The sequence below is a fragment of the Typopeltis vanoorti genome, chromosome 22 (assembly GCF_054136105.1).
Source record: "Typopeltis vanoorti isolate ZY-2024b chromosome 22, IOZ_Tvanoo_1.0, whole genome shotgun sequence".
Lineage (NCBI taxonomy): Eukaryota > Metazoa > Arthropoda > Arachnida > Uropygi > Thelyphonidae > Typopeltis > Typopeltis vanoorti.
In genome coordinates, this window is record NC_143570.1 from 72,256,461 (window position 1) to 72,280,705 (window position 24,245).

The 24,245-nt window shown below is 33.4% G+C and overlaps 1 protein-coding gene across 4 annotated transcripts in view; it reads left to right on the plus strand.

The window, feature by feature from the left end:
- Sap130 (Sin3A-associated protein 130) overlaps positions 1-24,245 on the plus strand; it is a 474,798-nt gene that overhangs the window by 61,676 nt on the left and 388,877 nt on the right. For all 4 annotated transcript variants that reach the window (XM_090411834.1, XM_090411836.1, XM_090411835.1 and 1 more), the window contains exons 3-4: positions 5,979-6,115; positions 21,516-21,616. In XM_090411834.1, the coding sequence (XP_090267960.1) occupies positions 5,979-6,115; positions 21,516-21,616 (238 nt within the window). The remainder of the gene's footprint in view (positions 1-5,978; positions 6,116-21,515; positions 21,617-24,245) is intronic.

Genomic DNA, 24,245 nt, shown 5'->3' on the forward strand with positions numbered 1-24,245 from the left:
TGCCCCACCATACACAACTCTCTGATATCTATCAGCCAGCCAATCCTGAATCCAGTTGACCAATCTGACATCCAGACCCATGTGCTGCAACTTGAATATCAGCTTATCATGTGGCACTCTGTCAAATGCCTTCGCTAAGTCTAAGAAAATGGCAGTATATGCCTTTCCCTCATCTAATGATCTTGTAACTTTATCATAAAAGACTAGCATATTGCTAAAACAAGACCGCCCTCTTCACAAATCCATGTTGACTCTCACAGATAACATTACCCTCATCTGCCCAATGCTGTATATGGTCCTTCACTACTTTCTCCAAGATCTTGCTAACTACTGATGACACACAAACTGGCTTATAATTAGACACTTCCAGTCTGCTATTTATTTATCTATTTATTTATCTAAATTTTGTTATTTTATTTGGTTTTAAAGTTAATTATTTTAATTTTAGTGTTAGCTGTAATTACAATCTCATTTTATTTTGTAATCATGCATATAGTGTCACCCCAGCATGTAGCTGTGTAATTAATGTTCTTTGTTTTAGCTTCACCTTGTGATTATGCTGATGCACTGATAAATGTCCATTAATATCAGGCTAAAATATTTGCTATGATAAAATTAATATTCTTTATTATTCTCATGAATATTTGTGTCTAATAATCATTGCTATGCATAAGTGCCATTAAAAACAACTCATTTAGTTCGGAATGAAAATAATTCATATCTGCCTTGATGGAATTTAATGAAATTTTGTATTCAGAATCACCATTAAAATATTTTAGTCTCATTTTATTTGGACTATTTTAATTGCAAATTAGGTCTGAGTACGTATACTAAAATAGTTCTAGGCCCAAGCTGTTGGGAAATGCACCATTTTTACGATTGTAATGATTTCGTTTACTTATTTTTTCAAAATTATTTTGAATTATTGACTTATTTATTATGTTTGTTGATGTTGCTTTTGGGGATGTTTTCAAGTCTGTGTTATTGTTATACATGTGAATTTTCATGGTGATGAAATAGGACATTAGTGTGTGATGATGGGCTTATGATAAGAAGTTAATGTTATTCATGTACTATGGTTTTATACTGCTCCCTCCCATCATGCCACTGTACTTTTATTTTCTATAGGCAAAATTAAGTGACAGTAGAAATATGCACATGCTGGGGTCGAAATGCTACCTGATGCATTGCCATGTTTGTCTTGCAAACTGCATAATTGTTTTATTGCTGTACATTTTGATGTACAGCATTAATAAGAATTTCCTCTATTCGATGCTGTACATCAAATAGAGGAAATTCTTAGTCTCCAGATCATGTTTTGCATGCTTCTTTCTTGTATGCAAAACTGATAAGAAACACTTGTACTAGCTTATGCTACATGCAAAAGGTGCAATTGGCACACAAACTGCTCATCAACCTCAACCAGCCTTCTGTTCGTTGTCTCTCTTAATCACACACACACACACACACAGTACATACACATAAACACAAACACATAGGACAGCACCAAGCAACATCTCGACACTATTGAAGAAACTTTCTCCTGTAAAATTAGAACTCTGGAAGCTAAACTTGACCTGCTCAACTATCAGCATTGTGGTATAAATGTACCCATCCCTCTGACAACACAAACACACTGTTACACCCTGATATCTTCACTATGTGGAATTTTCAGTTATCATGGTGTAATATGAAGAGAAAATAAAATAAAATCCCTGTATAAAAGCTGATAGATAAATTATTTAAAGAAAGAAAAATATTCTTGCATCCAAGTGAAATATATAACAAAAAAAGTGTTTGTTGAACTAACTAATAAAAGAAGGAATATATTACAGCTGTGATATGAAAAAAAAAATTAGCTAAGTAAGACAGAAAGGATTAGTCATAAGAAATTGTATGTGAGAGGCTAGAGATTAAAATATTAAGTAAATTCTTAGAAAATTTTGGAAGGGGGATTAATTTAGAGGCTAGCAAAAGAAAACAATAGACTATCGCGCGGGGTCAATTCCCGGATTGAGACATTGTCACGTGTCAGTCGCATGCTCACCGACCGCAGGATGTTTGGCAGAAAACGCCACCCTAATTGGTCGGTGAAGTCGAATCCAGTAAGGGGCGGAGAAGAGAAATTAAAGAAGGTGCCCCCCCACCCCCCCACGAGGCTTTTTCCCAGATAGTTTCTTCGCGAGCTCCTTCGTATAGGTTTTCACGCGGTTTTCCTGAGTGGCGGGGTTGGAGTTATATCTTCGTCCGACACAACAAGGGAACAAGTAGTGAGCGGGATTTCGATTCCGTATTTCCTATGGTAAGAAATGAGGAATGCCATTTAGCTAAAGGAAAGAAGGTATTATCCATGTGTTTCATCATCCAGTGACAACTACGAGAAAAGGAAATCTGTAAAGAAGTCGGTGTCCATGTGGTGAGTTTCACAGCCATGGTATAGATGATTCTAAAGTGTGTCCTTAATTCAAGAACAAAAAGTTAGTATCGTGTAAGCACAGTTTAATGCCAAAAGAACTTAGGAGTAACAGATTATGAGAGAGATCATACCAGGATAGTATAATCGGAAAAAGGTAGAGGCCAACATAGAAAACTCAAGAGAAAAAGGTACTGTAAAAATCTCGTGTTAACTGAAAATCGTCTGTAATTGTAATCATTATTCTATTGCTGAACTGTTGAAGAGACTAAGGAAAATTATACTAGGACTTTAGTACATGACTGATTATAATGAGAGTATGCTTGTTAATATTAATATTATATAAGTAATTATGTGTCCTGAGATTTATGCATGTGTATTGTAACTTATAGGAAAGTTTTAAATGTCAAAGTTATGTGTTAACACAGTGTGAAAGGATAATTTAATCTACATAGTTTTAGATAGTTAAATAGAGTGAGTTGATCACATATGTCCAGGTGCTACGGCATATAGCGTATTCATACTAATATAGGGTTAACTAATGTGTTAATTAGATCTGGGATTATACATGTGATTGTATGAGTTGAATTTGTTATGGTGGCATGATCGCAATACCTATATAGGATCATAGCCAAATTACTTGTGATAAGCTAATGTTATTTTGTAAATGTTTTCGTAGTATTGAATTGAATTATATTAGAAATTGAATTGTACCATGCTAATGAGTTTAATAAACCTTTATTCATTGATAAAACAGTTGTCTGAAATTGCTGCCCAATGCACCACTTGAAAACGTATGAACCTAATCACGCGGGAGGAGAGAATATTTAAATGAGTAACAAGATAAAGTGTCATGACTGCAATATTGTTTCACATTCAGACATATTTTTGCGATTGCTCCTTGTTTTTGTATTTAATATCTTAAACTAAATGTCTTAAAAGGCGCAGTATAATATAAATATTAGGGACACTAAGGGGAGAAATAGCTTAAATATTTGTATTTGGGGGTGATATCTCGTACATAGATAAAAGTTGAATATAGATAAGCAGAATTTCTCTAAATAGAATAATAATCATAAAATGGGACACAACAACACTCAATATTCACATTGTGTCATTGTTGCACAAAGACTCGAACATTTAACACCATAATTTCTAACTTTCACAAAGAAACTCACAAGTCGCTAAAAGATAATATCATTGTTAGTTGGAAAATGCAACTTTCACAGATACCTAATATGGATGAAGTGCTGTTTCTGACTTTTGATGTGCCCTCGAACAAGACTGTTGACTCCAAAGGTAAAAAAAAAATATATATTGTTAAAACTTCTGGTCACGAAAAAACCCACTATACTGTTGTTTTGTCATACTATGCAGATGGATGATGAGGAAGGGATGAAGTTATGGATAAAAAAAAAAAAAAGGTGTGTCCTGGCAGTTTACGTCAGAAACCTGCCTTGTTAGTATGGGGTAAGTTTAGATGCCATAAAACTGAAGCTGTTAAGAATGAACTTTGCAAAATGAACACAAAAATAGCTGTAATCCCAGGAAGACTCAGCTCTGTGCTTCAACCTTTAAATGGTTTATTTATTGATACATCTAAAGGATTTATGAGGGGGTAATGGGTCAATTGGATGCAATCTCCAAATTTTGAATAAATGTGTATACAGGTAGGAGAAAGATGGCCACAATTTTGCCGGTGTGCAAATGGATAAAGAGTTCATGGAATAAAATGAAATCCTAAATTATAAAAACTTATCACGCATTACTGACAAGTGATGACACACCGTAACTGCGCATACATAAAAAACACAGCAGAGTAGAAGATACGCTGATTTATAAGATGCATTTGGCTCATAGAATGCATCCTAATCACAAGTGTGGCATTAGTAATAATTCTCTTGACGGTACAAAGGATGAATGACTTATTATTTCGAGACAGTGATAACTCGGTTTCTGATGAAGTTAGTGAAGATGAATAAAGATTTGAAAAGAAGATTAATGAAATTTATGAAAATTATTTTGTTTATATATATATATATATATATATATATATATTATATGTTAGATTTTTTAATGATTTGCTGATTTTTTTAAGAATAATTTTTTTATATAATAAGCAGATAATACATGTATTAAAATTTTAATTAAAAAATATATTTACATGAAAAAAGTGATGCATAATTCATGTGTCTTATACTGTGAAGAATATTTTTTTCCCAAAAACTCAACATGGAAAATGTGATGCGTCCACAATACAACAATGCATCTTGTAAAGCAAAAAAATATGGTAAATAGCAATGGTCCAGGCACAGAGCCCTACAGCACTTTGCTAGTCGTATGTTTACTTTTGATTACTAATTCTGTGTCATAGTGATGGAATTGAACTCCAGGAAATTGATGAAGCATGATACTTGGGAGAGGTGCAGACAGTGAGTTCAGAGGGCATATTACAAAGGTAGTAAAGGTAGCTCATAGGATTACTTGTGTTATTGAGTAACACACTAGCCAGCAAGAGAAGGAAGTAATCATTGCTTTTCATAAGGCTTGAATGTGCTCCACATGTGGATTATTGTGTATAGGTATGGTTATTTGGGATTTCTTGGTGATGAAGCACATGCAGAGGATCTGGAGGTGAATGGGGGCCTCAATCTATCTATGAAGATAGATTGAGGCTTTGTGGGTTGTGAAAATTGATTGATAGGCAAAAAAGAGTGGGGTATGATAGAAACATTTATGTTATTATTATTATTATTATTACTTGACACCTCCAGGGAGTCCAAAGACTCATCGAGGGAGGGCAGCTACTCTACAACTCTCTATCTCCACGACCCACAGTCCACCACATATACACCAATGGCAACTACTACTCACCACTATTATTTTCACAGACAATCACAAACATCCAAGCCCAATGCGGGATTTGAACCCGCAGCCTTTTGGCTGGAGAGCGGATATGCTAACCACTCGGCAACCAGGCCGGCAAATGTTAGTTAAATGATTTTATAGAATTGATTCAAAGAAAGTTTTTCAGCACCTGGAAATTGAGTAAGTGTGTGTGTGTAAGAAGAAGTGGTTAGTAAGGATATCAGAGCTAGAATTTTTGTTGGTGAGTGGAATGGATGGCCAGAGTCTGTTGTGAGTGCTTCGTCATTGAATGAATTTAAGGATGCTGTTGGGATAGGTATTAGGATTAATACATATTGTATGGACAATAAGGGCCTCCAGAACATTTGGATTCTGTGGAGATTCCTGAGCAGTAATAATAATAAAACTGTTTATTTTGTAGTTATTCAGTTCAGGAGAAACTTTTTGTATGTTTTGAAGAAATATCTCTCTTTGAGATAATATGATTCATCTTTTTTGCCTATCAGTTAACTGCTGCCAACTTATTTACAGAAATAATATGTAATGTTTTTCCTGTAGGTAGCTTTCAGATTTAATATAAAATATAATCTTTCTGGTTCTCCCGTGATCCTTTGGACTCCATGGAGATACCCGTTAAAAATAACAATAAGCTTTGTATTTTGTTTATTTTGTAATATATTGTTGAAATATCCTGCAGGTCCTGCAGCAGTGGCCAACATCAGTGCTGCTCCAAAATCAGCCATGGCAACACCGATTCTCCGGCCTACACATTCTTCTACTGCAGTAACTCTTCCTTCATCATCATCTCTGATAGCACCACATTCTCAAATTAATGTAAGTCATAATGAGTACACAGATTCTGTTTAAGACTGAAAATTTGCATTGAGGCAGTAATTGTGAATGTTAGTCTAGAAAGCCAACATTTATTATTTAGAAAGTTTAAATTACATTTATTTAAAAAAAATTAAAAATTTATTATTTTAAATATCACTTATTTAAAGAGTGTTTTGTTTGATAGTTGTGATGTCATATGTTTTTGTGAGATCAGGATAGTGCAGACATTGGTGCTGATTATTGTTATGAATTACTCTTTTGAACCAATTCCATTATTGAAATAATTATTCACTTGTAAAACTGGAGTCTATTTGGCAACAGGAGTAGTTGCTGCATCATTATCATATTGAAAGGAGAAAGCATTCAATAGTATAATAATCAAATTCAACTTCTGGATATGTACTCATTGTGGAGTTTACAGGATACTAGGATATTACTGCATGATTAAGTTGGCATTATTACTTGCTTTCGATCAACAACTTAGCTCCAAATTAATTTATTTCTCGGTTCTCTAGTATGTTGATACCATCTGTTTACTGCCCTGATATTCCTCAAAACGCTCATGTCTCTGGTCTTCTCCAGTTTTAAATCTTATTTTATTTTTAACCCAAATCTCATATTCATATGCTAAAATGGTTTAAGAATACAACAGATACCATGCTCTGTATACTGCTTTGCTAGTTGAGTGTTTTGGTTAATTTCTCTTTTATTCCATATGCACTTCAAATAGCTCTCTGCTATATCATCTTTGCTTAGTGTATTACTTGTTTACAAATTTAACTTGCCATCATTCCTAAAAATTGTGCCTGAGTAGCTGAAATGTTTTACTTTTTTGTGTTTCCTACTCATGAAAGACTATAAACATGTAGTATATCAGTGCCATGCCAGGCTAGTTTTTCAAGTCATTTTTGGTTTTCAGTAAGCTCTGTACTGTTCTTACACTGGGCAGTGAAATTCATCTTCCCCTAACTCTAATAACAGTCACAAACATCCATGTCCAAGGTGGGATTTGAACCTGGAACCTTATAGTTGAAGATCGGGTATGACTTGGTCAATCATGCTGGCACTTGTCTATGGCATTCTCCATTGAGAATGCAGTTGATGTTTTTCAGGTTCCTGCTTATTTTCAAGACTTTTGACTTTTCATTGCGTGATTTCCTTATCATATTTATTGCAAGAATTACTCAGTTTAGTTAGAGTTATGAAGACTTTCAATGGATTTATTTAGTAGAAATTTAAAATTCTTTTCATAAAGCTGAGTTGAGCATTTCTCATTTTGATATCAGGTTCTATGTCACTTTCCTTCATAATGTGATCATCATCTTCATCAATATCAGCCATTGTCGATCCACTGTTGGATGAAGGCCTTGAGGCGAAATGTGATAATTTTGTCCAAGATTACTCCAAAGTTGTCTGTCCATGGCTCCTTTCCCATATCACTCCTGCAAATCTGATATCATCGATCCACCTTGATTTAGGTCAGCGTTGTGGTCGTTTTTCCTCTCGAGGAATCCAATCCTGTACTTCTTTTGTCCATCGTTGATCTTGTCTTCGAGCAATATGCCCAGCCCATTGCTGCTTCAGACGTGTCACTCTTCCTATGACTTTAGGAATCACATTCCTTTTGTGATTCAGTCTTGTGATACCAAGCATACTTCTTTCCATACTAAATTGTGTTCTTAATTTTTGAATTTCCTTTGCATTTACTGTCCATGTTGCACAGTCCTATGTGAATTTAGGAAGAATACATTGGTTAAAAACTTTTCTTTGCAGACATAATGGTAGTTGGCTTTTGAATATCGAATGTAATTTTCCAAATGTTTTCCACACAAGCATCGTGTGTCTTTTAATTTTGTCCATGGTATTTTGTTCCATTGATATCTGTTGTCCTAAGTATATGTAATGATCTACTTGTTTAATTTCATCATTATTGATTTTTATTATTTCTGGTTGGACATAGCTATGGAACATAACTTGGGTCTTCTTTAGGTTTATCTTTAGTCCAGCTGTTTTGCTAGCAATTCAAAGTTCATGGATACAAGTCTGTAATTCATATGCAGTTGAAGTAAAGATAACTATGTCGTCTGCAAAGCGTAAATGGCTTAATGTGATCATATAGATGATTATTCCCTAAACTATACTTAACCCAGGTCTGATGTTTTCTGCATAATATTTTGTGGCTCATAATGTTCATTTATGTACACTGATGAATGCATGCGTGTTAATCAGTTTGCTGAAATAAATAAATAGTTATGTAATAGCAGTAAAACATCTGAAAATTTTTACTGGTACCTGATATTGGATAGATAATAGACCTTGATGAAGTGTGTGTTCTCAGTATGTGTGTGTGTGTTATTATTAAATGAAGAAGCAAATAGTTATGCATTGCTGATGTTTAATTTAATATTTTTTTAAAAAATCATTTCTTCAACAGTTGGGGGGAAAAATTAATGACCAGTACTGGGCTATAAGCTACATTTGGGAAATGCTGATATAGATGATGAATAATAATGCAAATAGTATGCATCATGGTCTTGCATCCTATTTTACACGAAACCATCTGATTGACCTCATTCATTTCTGTTTGCTCACTTTCAACAAATATTGCTCTGTATAATGTTACAGTTAAATGTATAATTGTAGTGTTTTAAACAACATTTCTCTTGTCACCTTTTTATTTGACTTTTGAAGACTAAATACAGATCTTTGTAATATTCCCACAATTTCTCTGCTTTTGTCTTAAAGTGAAAATCTTACTATCACAATTCCCTAATATTGGCCCAGACCTAGGTTGTTTTCCTCCATGTTTATCTTCCACAATTTTCTTTTAGCCTCCTTTCACATATGCTTGATAAATCTTATCAAATAACAGGAAGTAGGAAAATTTCTCCGTATTTCACATTCAATTTTATTTTTATTTTTTATACTGGATCCTCTAAGATACTCATCTAATCATCATGAATTGGGCCTTTTGACGAGGGCTTCTGAATTATGCAGTGCAGCCACTGTAAAATTTTTATACATCCATATTTGAGCATTTCTGATTGAATATCATCTGCTTTATTTGCCTCTTCATATTTCAAATTCCCAACAGGCTTTGTCTACCTCCATTACTGAAATGTGCTAATGACAGAATTCTTCTTGGATAATTTCTACTTTTGTTTTGTCATTGAGTATTTCTTTTAATAATCTCTTAAATTTTTAATGTTTTAAAATTTTAATTTTAATTTCTCAAACAACAAAATCAATTATTATTAAGAATGTCCAAAAAAATACAAATACAAAAAAATGTAAAAATTAATAAAAATAGAAAAAATGCTCATTTAAATTTGTATCAGAATTTTAAATAATATAAATATAAAAAAAAGGGTCAAATGGCACTGGAATGGAACTTCATTTTTCAGCATTCTAAATAAACATATCTTTTATTATCAGTTAGTACTTCCATAAACATGTTTTCAGCAGACATATAGGTCACTTCACTGACTATATAGTTTTAAAGTATTTTTAGAATTTTTCATTTTCATTGACACTAAAAAGTGCTACAGAAACCACTCTGATTTTGGGATTTATTGTCCGAAAATCATACAGTAACTATTAGTTTATTTGCTATTATCATTTATACTGTGCTAATTTTAATTGTGACAACAAAATGTACAGTCATAGAAACAGCAAAGAAGACTAAGTAATGTAAGGAAAAAAAATGTAAATGGTTGTCAGAAGAAGCTATTCAAATAGCAGAAGAAAGAAGAAAAATGAAACTCCAGATAAAGAAAGAAAGGGTTAGACATCTGAGTGCAGATTTCCAGAGACAGACTTGAAAAGATAAGGAAAAAAATATCTAAACAAAAAGGCGCAAGGAAATTGAAAAAAAAAGCAATATTACAGGCAGAAACAAGAGATCTATTTAGAAAAATAAATGATGTTACAGGGAAGTTTATCCCTGGATTAGGAGTTGTAAAAAGTAATTTGGGAAAATATCTGACAGAAGAAGAAGCAGTGAAAAAAAAGATAGGAGTATGTAGAGGATTTGTACAAGAAATAATATTGTAGATAATAATAATAATAGGAGAGAATTTGTTGAGTGACCCATGATAATGAAAAGTGAAATGATATCAGCAATAGAACAGGCGCCAAAAGGAAACGATCCTGGAGCTGATGGAGGGTCAGTGGAATTATTGAGAGCAACTGGGGATGAAGTAGTGAATATATTGACTGAAATTTGTCAACAAGTTTGGAAGAAAATATACTAACCTAGAGATCAGAAAGCATCAGTATTCTTGCCAATTTCAAAAAAAATCAAATTGCAGATATTGTGAGAATTGTAAAACCATCACTTCAATTTCACATTTAAATAAAGTTATGCTGAAAGTGATCCAACAAAGGCTGGAGCTATGTGTGAATAGAGAGATGCCACAAGGACAGGCAGGCTTTAGGAGAGGTGGAGAAACTAGACACCAAATAGCAAACTTTAGATGGAAAGAAAAAGAGAATTTCAGAAGGAAGTAGTCATCTGTTTTATTGATTATAAGAAAGCTTTTGATTGTGGGAATCACAACAGACTGTGAATTGTAATACAATCACTGGGAATTACTGAGCTTCTGATTATCTTGATAAGATAGCTGTATAACAACCAAAAAGCCTCAGTAAAAACAGTCTTTGGAGAAACAGACAGTGTTTGAGTGGAAAAAGGAGGTGTGGCAGGGTTGAATGCTATCATCCTATCTTTTTAATATGTATAGTGAATATATTATAAGAATGGCTAACTTAGACAAAGATCCAGCTGGAATTAAGATTGGTGGCAAAAGAATAAATAATTTAAGATATGCAGAAACTAAGGAAGATCTTGAGTGGTTGATTATATTGGTAAAGGCGAAAAGTAAAAAGAAAAAGCCGAGCTTAATTTAAACATCAGCAAACCAAAAGAGATGGCTTCTGGCAATTTAAATGAGTTTATAATAGAGGGAGATAAAATAGAAACTGCTGATAGTAATGATATACTGGGGTCCAGAGTCAGAAATGATAGTAAATATGAAGATGTAATTAAAAGAAGGATAATCATAGGGAAAAAAAAGCTATGTAAACCTGACAAAAATTATGAAAGACAGAGGTATTAGAAATGCCATGAAAGTTTAGAATTGTCAAAGCAATGGTATTTCCAGTAGTGATATATGGATGTGAAAGCTGGATTATTAAGAAGAACAATAGAAATCGGCTTGATTTATTTGAATTATGGGTACGGAGGAGACTATTAAGAATCCCATTGACTGCAAGAATGACCAATAAGGTTTTAGAGAGTATAAAGACGGAATGCTCCTTGGAGGCAATGATGTAAACAGTTGATGTACTTTGGACAATTATGCAAGCTGATGAAACATTGGAAAAGGCAGTTATGTTGCAGAAGATTGAGGCAATGAGTAGAAGAGGAAGACCACAAAATAGTTGGATGGACAACATAAAAGTTACCAACTTGAACTTATAATTGCTGAATGAAAGGACAATAGGTCAAGTGAGATGGAGAGTCTTTGTTTCACAAGAGTTGAAAATTACTGGATGGCACATAACAACAAATTTTAATTGAATTAAACAATATACAGGTAACCCTCGTATAATGCGGATGTTAGGTACTATAGGAATGCTGCGTTATATAAATCATGTTATGCGAGACTCAGATCACATGGAAAAAGTAGGGTTATGTTCCGAAATCTTTTTTTTTTTTTAAATTATATAAACAACAATGACATATCCAACAAATATATATTTTTATTTAATTCAGGTAATTCATTTAAGTTAAGAAAACATAACAAATACATAGACTATGTATTTGTTATGTTTTTATTTCATAGTATTTGTTTCATAGTTTATATGAAACTTATAAAAATTACAAATTGTATGTAAACTTCATTGTGCATAATGCATCAGTTTTAGGCAAAATAAAATAAAATGCATATTTTAATCGCCATTACTGTCTTCAGAAATAACATTTTGTGGATGTTCTTTATTAACGCGTGGCCGGACGTTGTAATCACTTGAAATCTCTTGGACATCGTTTGTATAATTCTCATTGCATACTTTGGCTAGTTTAGTCATCAAGAAGTCAGTAATAAGACTCTGCTTACCACTATGCTGCAATTTTTTTATTAAGTTCATAATATGGAGTTAAACAAATATCCAACTGTCTCGTGAATTTTGCAGAGCGCTCCACTGAAGGATCATTATCCGTAAAATAATTTCCTAACTTTCTTGCCAAGTCTAATCCTTCTGCTAATTTCTTTAAATTGAATTCTTTAACGGATTCAGAATCTTCGGTAGAACTTTCCCTAGCAATTTCATCTATTAATTGTACCAGTTTCTTCTCGTTTAAATCTACTTCCTAATCAATTAATTCACTAATTTCGTTTTCAACGATATCGCAAAACCCCCTCTAAGTGGGCATTACTATAAAAATACATTTTTTATATAAAAAAAAAAAAAATACATATTGTAAGTAACTCACCAGAAAATAAAGTGCTTAGTTTGAGATTAACTCACTTATGATTTTTAATGCGCTTTCCTGGCAGAAAACGAAGACAATTTTCAACAATAAACACATTATACTGTAAACAATCGACGTACATGCATGCTGAAGGGATTTCCCCTAATATAAATTCGCTACTTACGAGCGAATAACTACATGCACGATACAGGCAGATGCAAATTTAATAAAGATAAGATTTGATTTTTAAGTCGCACAGTGAAAAATGTATGAAAAGATAAAGGATTACTACAATTTGTAGACGGTGTGATACCGAAACTGCATTGTATAAGTACCGTGTTGAACAAGGGTTACTACAATTTTAGATCGCATTGTATAAGTGCCACGTTATACGAGGGTTACCTGTATTAGTTTCTCGATATTCACTTTAATTAAAAAAAAGACATTTATTCAATATGGACGTCTCCTTATATATGATTAATTGGGACCAAAAATGCTATAAGCAAATTTCATGATTAGCAGCAAATAGACAGGGACCAGTTAATTTGTTATTTATCTGAGTGAAATTATTTAAATTGAATCTAATTTTAGATAAAATTATGTAAATTTTATGAAATATATAAATTTATAAAAAAAAACTGTGTACATACAGGGTGTCCAGGCTAGAGTTATCCAAAAATAGCGACTTGTAATGCGAGAACCATTCATTATATTTTTTCACACTAAAGCTCAGTTGATAGGAAATCTCTCCAGGATTTGTTTTGTCACTCTTTCAAGGTCACTAGTGTGCATTCATAGTCATGCATGCGCAAAAATGCAAAAACCCGCCATTTCCTGGATATTGGATTGGATGATGGTTCCAACTGCCTGGCTGCCTAGATTCTCCGGATATGACTCCTTTGGACTTTTTTGCACGGGCTTTATTAAAGACTGTGTACCAGAGACAAGTTTGAGATTTGAAACAGCGTATAATTTCAGCACTTGATCTAATAATGGCTCAGATACTGGAAAACACTTGGCAAAAGTTAGGGTATTGTTTTGACATCTGTTGAGATATAAAAGGTGCCCACATTGAACTTGACTAACCTTCCTAAAAACTTGAGTTACTGTGTATAATAACAAAAAAAAATTTTAATAAACCTTATAGATGCTGGTGTATGTGAGTGAGGAAATTCAATGATTGGAAGCAAAGAGATTAATTTCTTTAATTATGTCGTATAGCTGAGTAAATCCGTTGCATCAGATACACATACATACACATACACAGTGCTTGTGAATGCTGGTACTCATTCTTTGCTGGCAGGAAACATTGAAAATTAAAAGCATGTGAAAAAGAAGACCAAAAATTATTTATGGATTTTTTTTTTTAATGTGATGTTTCTGGAATATCACAGCAAATATGCATGTAACTCATAATTTATTAACCAGAAATTTATTGTACAAGTATATATAAAAAACAAATAAGTATTCTTAACTGTTAATTTTAAGGAAAGAACAACATATATTATTATAGTAACTAAATAACTTTAATTAATACTTCCAATATTTTGGTAATGTTACATTACTATCTTCAGGGAACATAAAAATTAATGAAATGTGCACGCAGGCACTAACACTGAGCAGAAATGGCTGAAGAAAACAACTGAAGTCAGTCCTAGACTCCTAAAGGGTGTCACCTAGTGGGCCAAATTGGGTATTAATCTTGGCTGTTTGGACTGATGTTCTAAGAATGCAAGCCTCCCATATTTGGGGTAGTCTCTTGCATCCAAATTTATTGAGGTTCGAGGAGTTTTTTAAGGCTGAGACTGATTCTAAGAATAATCTCTCATATTTAAACTTGCTGCAGTGTAGTAAGGAAGCTTTCTTCCAACGTATTTTATGGCAGGTGGTCAGCAAGTCCTGAGTGGCTATAACGATGAAAACGGATATAATTCTTATATTCAGATATCCTGATATTAGCAGTCCTGCCTATTTGACCATAGTAAGTAAGTATTCTTCTTCTTTCTCAGCCTTGGTTGGTCCACTGCTGGACAAAGGTCTCACCCTGTTTTGACCACTTCTTTCTATCATTGGCAGTCTTCCACTTCTTGTCAAAGTTTCCAAGGTCGTCATCTCATCTAGTCATTGCCTTTCCTCTGTTTCTTCTTTTGGTTGGTATCCAGTTTGTAAGCTCCTTGGTCCAGCATCCATCCTCTCTTCTCATTACATGACCTGCCCACTTCCATTTTCTGGTCCCATAATCTGTTCTGAATGTGGGTATCACTGAAACATCTTGGATGATATGTTTCTTGTTGGTAAGTGTATATCTATTTAATTTTTTGTCACACCATTGGGACTTCTCCAAGACCATTTGTATTTGTCTGGGTTTTTTCAAGAAAGTATTTATAATGTAAGGAAAAATCTGCTAAGTTTCTGCTTTCATTTCTATTTCCTAATCCAAATTTGCCTATTTTGTCCAAAGTATCTCTTGTTTTTCCTGATTTTGGCATTAAAGTCCCCCATTATGATCAGTTATTGCTCTTTGTTTTGATCTACTGCTGACTGTAGTTGGTCAAAAAACTTTTCAAAATCTACCTCTGTGTGGGTGGATGTAGGAGCATAGATTTGAATTAATTTAATTTTATATCTTTTGTTCATTATAAGCATAAATATGATGATTCTATTGGAAATAATATTACATTTTTCTATTTTATTTTTTATTCAATTGTTTATTATGGACCTTACTCTGCATGTTGACCTTAGGTCCCCTTCTCCATATGTGTAGAGCAGGTTTCAACTTGTGATTTCTATCAGGTGCTCTGATTTTAAGAGGAACCCGTGGCATAGTAAATTAAATAATAAATAGTAAAAACCACAGTGATATCTTTAATTAGTAAAAGGACAAATATTTCATACTAAAATTAATAGTACATCTTCAGTGTCTGTTACAGTAATAGGAATGGAATACAAGCAAAACGTTCGGTGGATCGCCTATTAAAATATAATTGTTACCGCGTGCTAGGAAATAATAGAAAATAACAAATTTAATCTATTAAGATAAATGGTTTTTTACATAAGATAAAAGTCTCCCAGATCTTTGAGAGAGAAAGACAGTCATTTCTATTTAAATTCGGTCGGTGTAAGATAGTTTCACAACTTACTTTGAATAAGCGTTCATATTTGAATCTGCATCTATGGAGGAGAACAGCTTTATCCCACTGGACACTATGAGTAGAGTCAATACTGTGCTGTGCCAGACCAGACTTCAGAGGTTTGTTATAATCAATATAATATTGAAGTTCTTTTATTCTTTTTTCCAAAGAACGGCCAATTTGTCCAAAATAAGAGACATTGCAAGGTATTTGGTAAATGCCAGCCAAAAGATAGAGAAAACAGTTTATCCTTTGTAGAAGGTAATAAAGAAGAAATTTTATTGATAGGAATATATGTTGGAATCAATTGATACTTTTTCAGAATTCTACCTGGAGGCTCTGAGATTCCTGGAATGTACTGAATAGGCACTCTGCGGACTGTTGAAGAAACTGTGGGTATTGGAACATAAGAGTCAAGTATCTGTTGAATTTGATTGGAGTTGTAATCATTTGATTTCATTAACTTTATGATGGAAAGTTTTTGTTGTAAGATTATTGGGGAAGAGCAAACTTTATGTGCTCTATGAATTAGAGATTTAAGAATGCCAAAAATTTTGAGACGTATGGTGCACAGACTTTTTGTGAATGTATCTGCCAGTAAATGTAGGTTTTCGAAAGACGCTTGTAGATAAGGTACCAGAAGACGTTCTAGTAAGGAGGATGTCCAAAAATGGTAAAGTACCAGAGTTTTCTTTTTCCATAATGAATTGGATGCGTGTGTGAAGGTTATTTATTCATTGTAGAAAAGTGGAACATCTGTTGACCTGGGGCAGAGCCCAAGTCAGCAGATGTTCATGAGCTGAACTGTCCTGCTCGGTTTCCCATTAATTAACGATACTCACAGGGCGGGGGAAATGTATGAAGGTGCAGAATTGGATTTTCTCCCATAAAAAAATAAAATGATAAGTAAAATGTACATAAAAATTTTTATATAGCAAATATTTTAAATAGATGTGAAAAATGCAAATTTCATTAACTAAGCTTATTTGAATACTAGATGAATGCGACAAAATTAATAATTACAAATTTCCTAATGTGGCATCGCACCCCCCGCCCCCCCCCCCCCGCCGCCACCCCCCCCCCCCCCCAAAAAAAAAAAAAAAAAAAAAAAAACTGCTATATATATACAAGCAATCTCTGACTTATGTAAGTTCAGACCTACACAAATTATCATGAAAGGAAAGGTCCAGAAAAAAATGGTGAATCAGAAACTTTATTTAACCTGCCTACATTATTCTCATGCCATCTGATTTCAGTCTTCTGCAAGGCAGACTTGTATACTTGCTGCATGCATGTACTTTCCTCACTCTTGCTTGCTGTGTATTTTAGAGTTTGTGTGTTATTTATTATTAGTATGGATTCTAATGCTTTGCAGTTCTTGAAAGTCCAAAGAGAAATACATACATGTTGACTTGTTACTGAGATTTCTGAAAAGAAGCCACTATTCACTCATCTCTTGATAATTTCTCAAGAAAGGTTGAATGATATTCTCATACTTTATACTGTATTATATTACTAGGCATTAATAATTACTTATTACAATCCAGTTTGTGTGTGAATTCTATGTTTCAAAGGTACAGAAACTAACTAATCTTTAAAACATATTACTGCACTGCTGCATACACAATATTGTAAACAATAAGTGGTGATTAATAGATGAAGTCATTAAATCTGACTTACACTTTTTCTAGTTACGTAAAGTTTCCTTAATGTAACTCTTATATAGTCAGGGACTACATAAGAGTTACATTATGTAAAAATAACCAACTGGAAATTGTACTATAATAAAAAAAAAAAAAAAAAAATTAAGATCTAATAATGTTGGAGTCTTGACAAGTAACAGACTGATTTGGAGGAAAATTGTAGATAGGAAGTTAGTAATGATGTAAATTTTTCATGTAGTACTGTCATATCCTGTACACCCCTTGAGGATACATGTCAGGAATTTGATGATGATAAATAAAAATAATAAATTTCTTAATTTAACAAAAATTTAAATGATATATATGTAATTTTTTTTTTTTTTTTGATAACTGCTCAGGACATTGCATTTTAAATTTTAAAAAAATTGAAAATTATAGCAAGCTCTGGAAAAAAAAATGTTAAATTGTCATGCAAAGCAGCCACATATCTTTTTTTCAGCTTGTTCTGTTCAGTGTTATGAAGTTTCATAATCAAATCCAGTTTCATAAACTTTTTTTAATTTCACTGGTTTTGTTTGAAACAGATTCACTAGCATTAATTTTCACTTTTTATATTTTTGTGACCTTCATCTGTTTTTTTATTTTATTTTTTATTTTTTATTCACCATAACTGGGTGAACCATTCACCAATTCAGAAAAATTATATTAAATCACTAAAATTCACTTTTAATAAGAAAAATTGTTTTGATGTTCTCAAATCCTAAAACATTCAAAGAATATGTATTATATGTAACTCTGAACATCAATTGAGGGTACATAGGAAATTGATGATGTATCTATAAGTGCTTTCTCTTGCCTTCAAGTGTTACACATAAATGCTTGACTACAGAATGTCTTTTTGTGGCAACCACACGATATATATCTTGCTATCTCATATAAGATGAGACAAAAGGTTGATTTGTTCTTTTAACTGTAAACAAAAATGAATAACCAAAATTTCATTAACATGTTAAGAGTTAAAATTTGGTATGGTTGGAAAAAAAATACATTGAGTACCCATATCTGTTTAATATTTATATGATAGCATGCCATCTAGTGGATTCAGTGTTCTATTCCTTGCTAATAGGCTATCAAATTTCACTCACTGCAGCTTGGGGAAAAACATTGTTCCTCAGAAAATCATGATCATCAGATTTAACTGATATATTTTTTTTTTTTTTTTTTAATACATTCAACAGAAAAATCACTGTAATTGGACACCTGCTGTATAATAATAGTATTTCTACTCAGCATTATAGATATCTCTTTGGTATTGCTGCAGGAACAGGATAATCATTCACTGTGTCACAGATTCTCTCCAAATCTCATGTAATGCTGCTATTCCTTATCACGCCTTAAATCATCTGAACAACCCATTACTTCATTTTAAATCTATGTGTAACTGATACACCAGTTCTACTGTTTGGATTTATCATAGGTTTATCTATCAAAATACATAACTCTTGTTTCTGAGCAAGTCACTCAAAAAATATATATTGTAGTGAACTGTGAGTTGTTCAACTTTTTGTTTCCTTATATAGTTCTTGAGAACCATGGATGTAATTTTTTCTTTGTTCCACAGTATCCTAAAAAAAAAATGTTGATTTTGTTAAATTGTAATGCCCACTAGTTTTCATCTTATTAAATTTTTTTTATTTCAAATTGAATTCCATAAACTGTTAAATAACAAGAAAATTGGAAATTCTCCTGCATTGAAATCCATTATCTATTTGGATAGCTCTTAACTATCTTTAAAAAAAAATAATAAACAGAAAGCACCTGTGTAGCTCAGTGGAAAAGGTGTGTGTACCGTAGACAGCCTTAGATTGCCTGAAGAAAGAGCATCATAGTTTGATTCTAGTCACTGACTAGAGGAACTTTTACTAACTGGTAATTAACTTAAGGAATTTACAATGCATAAAACGGATATTAATTAAAGGAAACTTTAATGGATACTTTAATACCTTCAATATTTCGGCAATGTCACGTTGCCATCTTCAGGAACATACAAATATGGTATGTGCACGCAGGCACTAACAAAAGCAAATGAGGAAGAAGGCAAGAAACTAATATTGTTCCTAAAGTCCTAATGGTTCCCCCTAGCTGGCTATTGGGTTGTCTTGGCCGTTTAGCTGAAGTACCCATGATGTAAGTCTCCCAAATTTGGGGCAATCTCGTGCATCCAAATTTGTTGAGGTTTGGAATGTTTTTTAGAGCTGCTGATGATTCTATGAATAATCTTTTGTACTTGAACTAGCTGCAGTGTATTATTTTAGTTTTCTTCCATCGAATTCTATGGCGGGTATCTATGGCATGGTCTGCAGGCAGATACATTCACCAGTAATCCCCCCCCCAACAATATGGGGTTATTAAAACACTATATAACAGGGCAAAATTAATCTGCACAGATGACGATGCCCTAACCACTGAACTTAAACAACATCCTTAACACTTTCTTAGCCAATGGCTACAATCCCCCAAAAATACTAAAACCAGTAAACCACAACCTCCCTCTCCCCCCTTCACAATAAAGATTACACTAAATCTATCACCATCCCCTGCATTCGGGGCACCTCTGAGAAAATAACCAATGTCCTCAAAAAATATGACTTAACTTCTTGTTATAGACCATATAAAAAAAAGTTGGCATCCCTTATCCGCTCTATCAAAGACTAATCACTTCCTCTAGACTTACCTGGTGTATACCAGGTCCCTTGCAGCTGTAAATTCTCCTACTTTGGCCAAACAAGCAGGACAGCGAATATCAGGATTTCAGAATACAATGACTACATCCAGTTTCACCAGTACAGCCACTCTGGGCTTGTAGACCATGCCACAGATACCTGCCATAGAATTCATTGGAAGAAAACTAAAATAATGCACTGCAGCAAGTTCAAGTACGAAAGATTATTCATGGAATCATCAGCAGCTCTAAAAAATGTTCCAAACCTCAACAAATTTGGGTGCCTGAGACTACCCCAAATTTGGGAGACTTGCATCATGAGAACTTTAGTCCAAAGGCCAAGACAACCCAATTAGCCCACTAGGAGGCATCATTAGGACTTTAGGAACAATATTAGTTTCTTGCTTCTTTCTCATTTGCTTTTGTTAGTGCCTGCCTGCACATACCATATTTGTATGTTCCTGAAGATGGCAACGTGACGTTGCTGAAATATTGAAGGTATTCATTAAAGTTTCCTTAAGTTAATTACCAGTCATGTATGACTGACATATATGCCTTGCTACAAGAACTTTTACTGAGCTTTTTTTTTTGACCAGTTCTAAAGTGAGTTGATCTCTGACACGGGCAGTCAGGTTTTTTCTCACTGAAAGTCGGGTTTTTTATCCTGTAAATTTCAAGAAAATTGACCCTAGAACCCACACTATTTTACTGCAGTAAACATAGTGGTAGGATTAGGGACCATGAGATGGCAGCACTTGTCAGCTTCCGCTCTTCACTGGATGCTATGTGTAATTAGTGGTAACCTTGGGCCAGCTATCTCTGATGACTACCAGTGGAGATTGAACTTCTGTTATTGAGAATTGTATCTCTACTATGAGTTCTACAAATACTTCCTTATGGGATGCACTTATAAATAATTTTAGGTATCTGGAAAAATAAGTAGAAAAATGTGAAAATTCTGAATCAGCATATCACAAAGCATTTTCCTATAAGAATGTTATTAAACCGGCCTTGCCTACTTACTATATGGGAATAAAAGGTGCTAACTGATTTGATATTTTTGAGGGAAAAAAAAAAGATGATATCTTGGGGAGGAGGATTATAGCTTTATTGTTACAGCAAATTGTAAATGTGGAAATATACAGTCAATCTGCTTATTCTAACAAAAAAAAAATCCCAGCCAAATACTCATAGACAAGTATTATTCTGAATAAAATTGACCATAGCAAACCATTCCTTGTGAAGCTAACTGTATTCTTATTTCTATATTATTCTATAACTATATTCTATATTTCTGGAGATAAAGTATTTTTCTTCAGAATGCATTCATGTTCACATTACTTACATATCAGATATATTTGCATTTCAATTTTACATAGATGCAACTTAGTTTTTGCAAAATATGACTAATAAAGTTGTATTCATACAGCCAAGGTCATCGTTAGTTGGAGGAAGGACCCTAACTCCTCCAGTGCCTAAACAGTCCACTGCACCTGTTGTTACCATGACTCAGATCATAGATCTTCATAAGTAAGTATACTTTTTATGTATATATGCGTGTGTGTTTATATTTGTGTATATGTGCATATATGCAGACATTTGAACTCTCACTATAGCAAACACCACTCACTGTAAAAAAAAAAAATATTAATTAAATTAAAAAAAAAAATCTCAACCAAAGTGCATGCACACACACACATGAATGAGCCAACCATTCTGCATGGTTTGCCAGAAACAGGCCAGTGTGTCTGTGTGTGTGGGGGGGAGTATCTTGGTATGGGGATTGTTTTAATGGACATTGCTTTGGACCAGATAATGTCCTACATGAAGTGTGGTGGACTTTTCCAATAAGACAATGCCCTGTTGTGTTCTCATGGTTTGATAAACATATATCCAAGCATTCATTGTACTTTCCTGGCCACCCGTTTCTCCTAATTTGAATCTAGTGCCTCACTCAGTTGTTGACCTCTGGGGTGTTATTCTGTATAATTGGTTCAGGATATCCCAGGACATCTTTTGTGGTCAAGTAAAGTCAGTGCCAAGAAGGATGTATGCAGTTATCTTATCCAAAGGACACCCCCTCATGAATGTGTATAATGAGCTAAATATTGACTTACATGAATTCAGCATATTTTTCATTTTTTGATCCTAAGGATTCTGCATGCTTGAAGTTAACACGTTGATTTATATTTTCCAAATATGAGACAGTTATACACAATACACAAATTCCCAACTAAAGCCATCCATAGGTATAATATTATTCAATATAGCAAACTATAGTGTGTAGTTTGTGTTAATATTTTGCCTTCCAGTTTACTGACTTGTGCTGTTGTAAAAATAATCATAATTTAAAATTCTGAATATTTTTACGTATTGTTTTTGTTGGTATGTTTATTAATTTTAGTTTCATAACGCATTGTCGGCACTTGCGATGTGCCCGTTATTGAAATTGTTTTGTCAAAAAATGATATGTAAAGCAGTTAAAGTTTATGTACTTACCAGATTTGAATAGTTGTGATACTTTAAAAAAATTTATTATAATTTAAAATATTAAGTTGTGTTTTATGAAGACATTCTCTTGTCGCTAATGGAGACAACGTGTCGGCCATTATACCTAGTTTCTCGCTTGCCACTTTCATGGAGTGCGCGTGCTCGCCTAGAAGTTTAATGTGTGATTGACAGCTGACAAGAACAGCATTCGGTATCGAAGCATCAAGAGAGAAAAACAAGATAGCGTTCGGGAGGAAATAGAACACAGGCCCGCAGATATTTAGATTCGGAGGAACTTAAGGTTTTTATGTGACAGTCGGAGGAAAATTAATAGTATATTCCAAAAAAGGAATCGTGGAACTATGAAGTTTTAATGTGGAATAAGTATGTGGATAAATAAAAGGGAAATATTGCTATAGATCGTTTTAAAAGGAATATTCGAGGAAACTCTAATTGGAAGATTTATAGTAGATTCTGAAAAGGGAATCGTAGAACTGTAAGTTTTTTTTAAAATGGAAGAGTTAAGACTGTCAATAAGCATTAGTAGTGAATAAAAGAAGAAATTGCTATTTACTTTCTAAAGGAATGTTCGAGCAAACTCTGATTAGGAAGTTTCATCTGTATTAAGGACGCCGGATCTAACTATTATTTCTACTAAAAAGAGACGGAATCGAGTTAGGAAGAATTATTGTGTGCTACATGAGTGATGAGAAAGAATTCTGTGAAAATGAAGAATAAAGTGATATATTTTCGGAAAGGGGCCTTAACAGAGAGAGAAACTGGCTATGAACATTTTGTCATTGTGAAAACAAAGTGTTTAGTCTAGTCTTAAGTGTAAGTTTTATTTTAAAAGGCCTTGGATCTAATTAAATGTGTAGTTAGTTATGTAATATTGTTTGAAATGTATATATATTGCTTTTGTTTTATTAAATGTGTTTATTTTGTATTTTGGTCTTGAGTCAGTGATTTATTTGGGTTCTGAAAGAAATAGTAAAAAAGAGGTCATTGCACCAATTAGAGTGAACCCTTTGTGCATATATAGGTACACTTGGAAATAAATTTAAAACAATTGTTAAACAGATATCATTTCTATAGACAGGATTAACATTATGATAATATCCTCTATATAAACATCTCTTTATATAAAAGTCCCTAATTATTAACACTGTCATCTAGTGTTAGATTTCAAACTCATAATTGCTGTTGATTTTAGTGGTTCTGTTGCTGGAGGTGATTGGAATAGAGAATGTAGTTTATCTCTTTTGCTTATATATATAGACAAGGGCAATGGATACAATATGATACTTTTGGATTTTGTTAAGACTTTTGACAGAATATAGCATGGAAGACTTGCATAAACTGGAGACTATGGATTTGGATTATAAAATATTAGTGTGGATGAGTGACATATCAAAAAGTGACATATCAGCAAGATTTAAGGTAACTAGTGATGTACCACAAGGATCAGTACTTGGTCCACTGCTATTCAGTCTGTACATTAATGACATTGAGAAGGTTTAGACAGGCAACATACAGCTATTTGCTGATGATGCAAAGATCGGTAGGGTGATCAGGAGGAATCACGATCTGCTACTGATATACAGTACTTGCAGAATGATTTGAATAGGCTGGAATTGTATGTGAAAATGGCTGTCATTTCAATGGGATA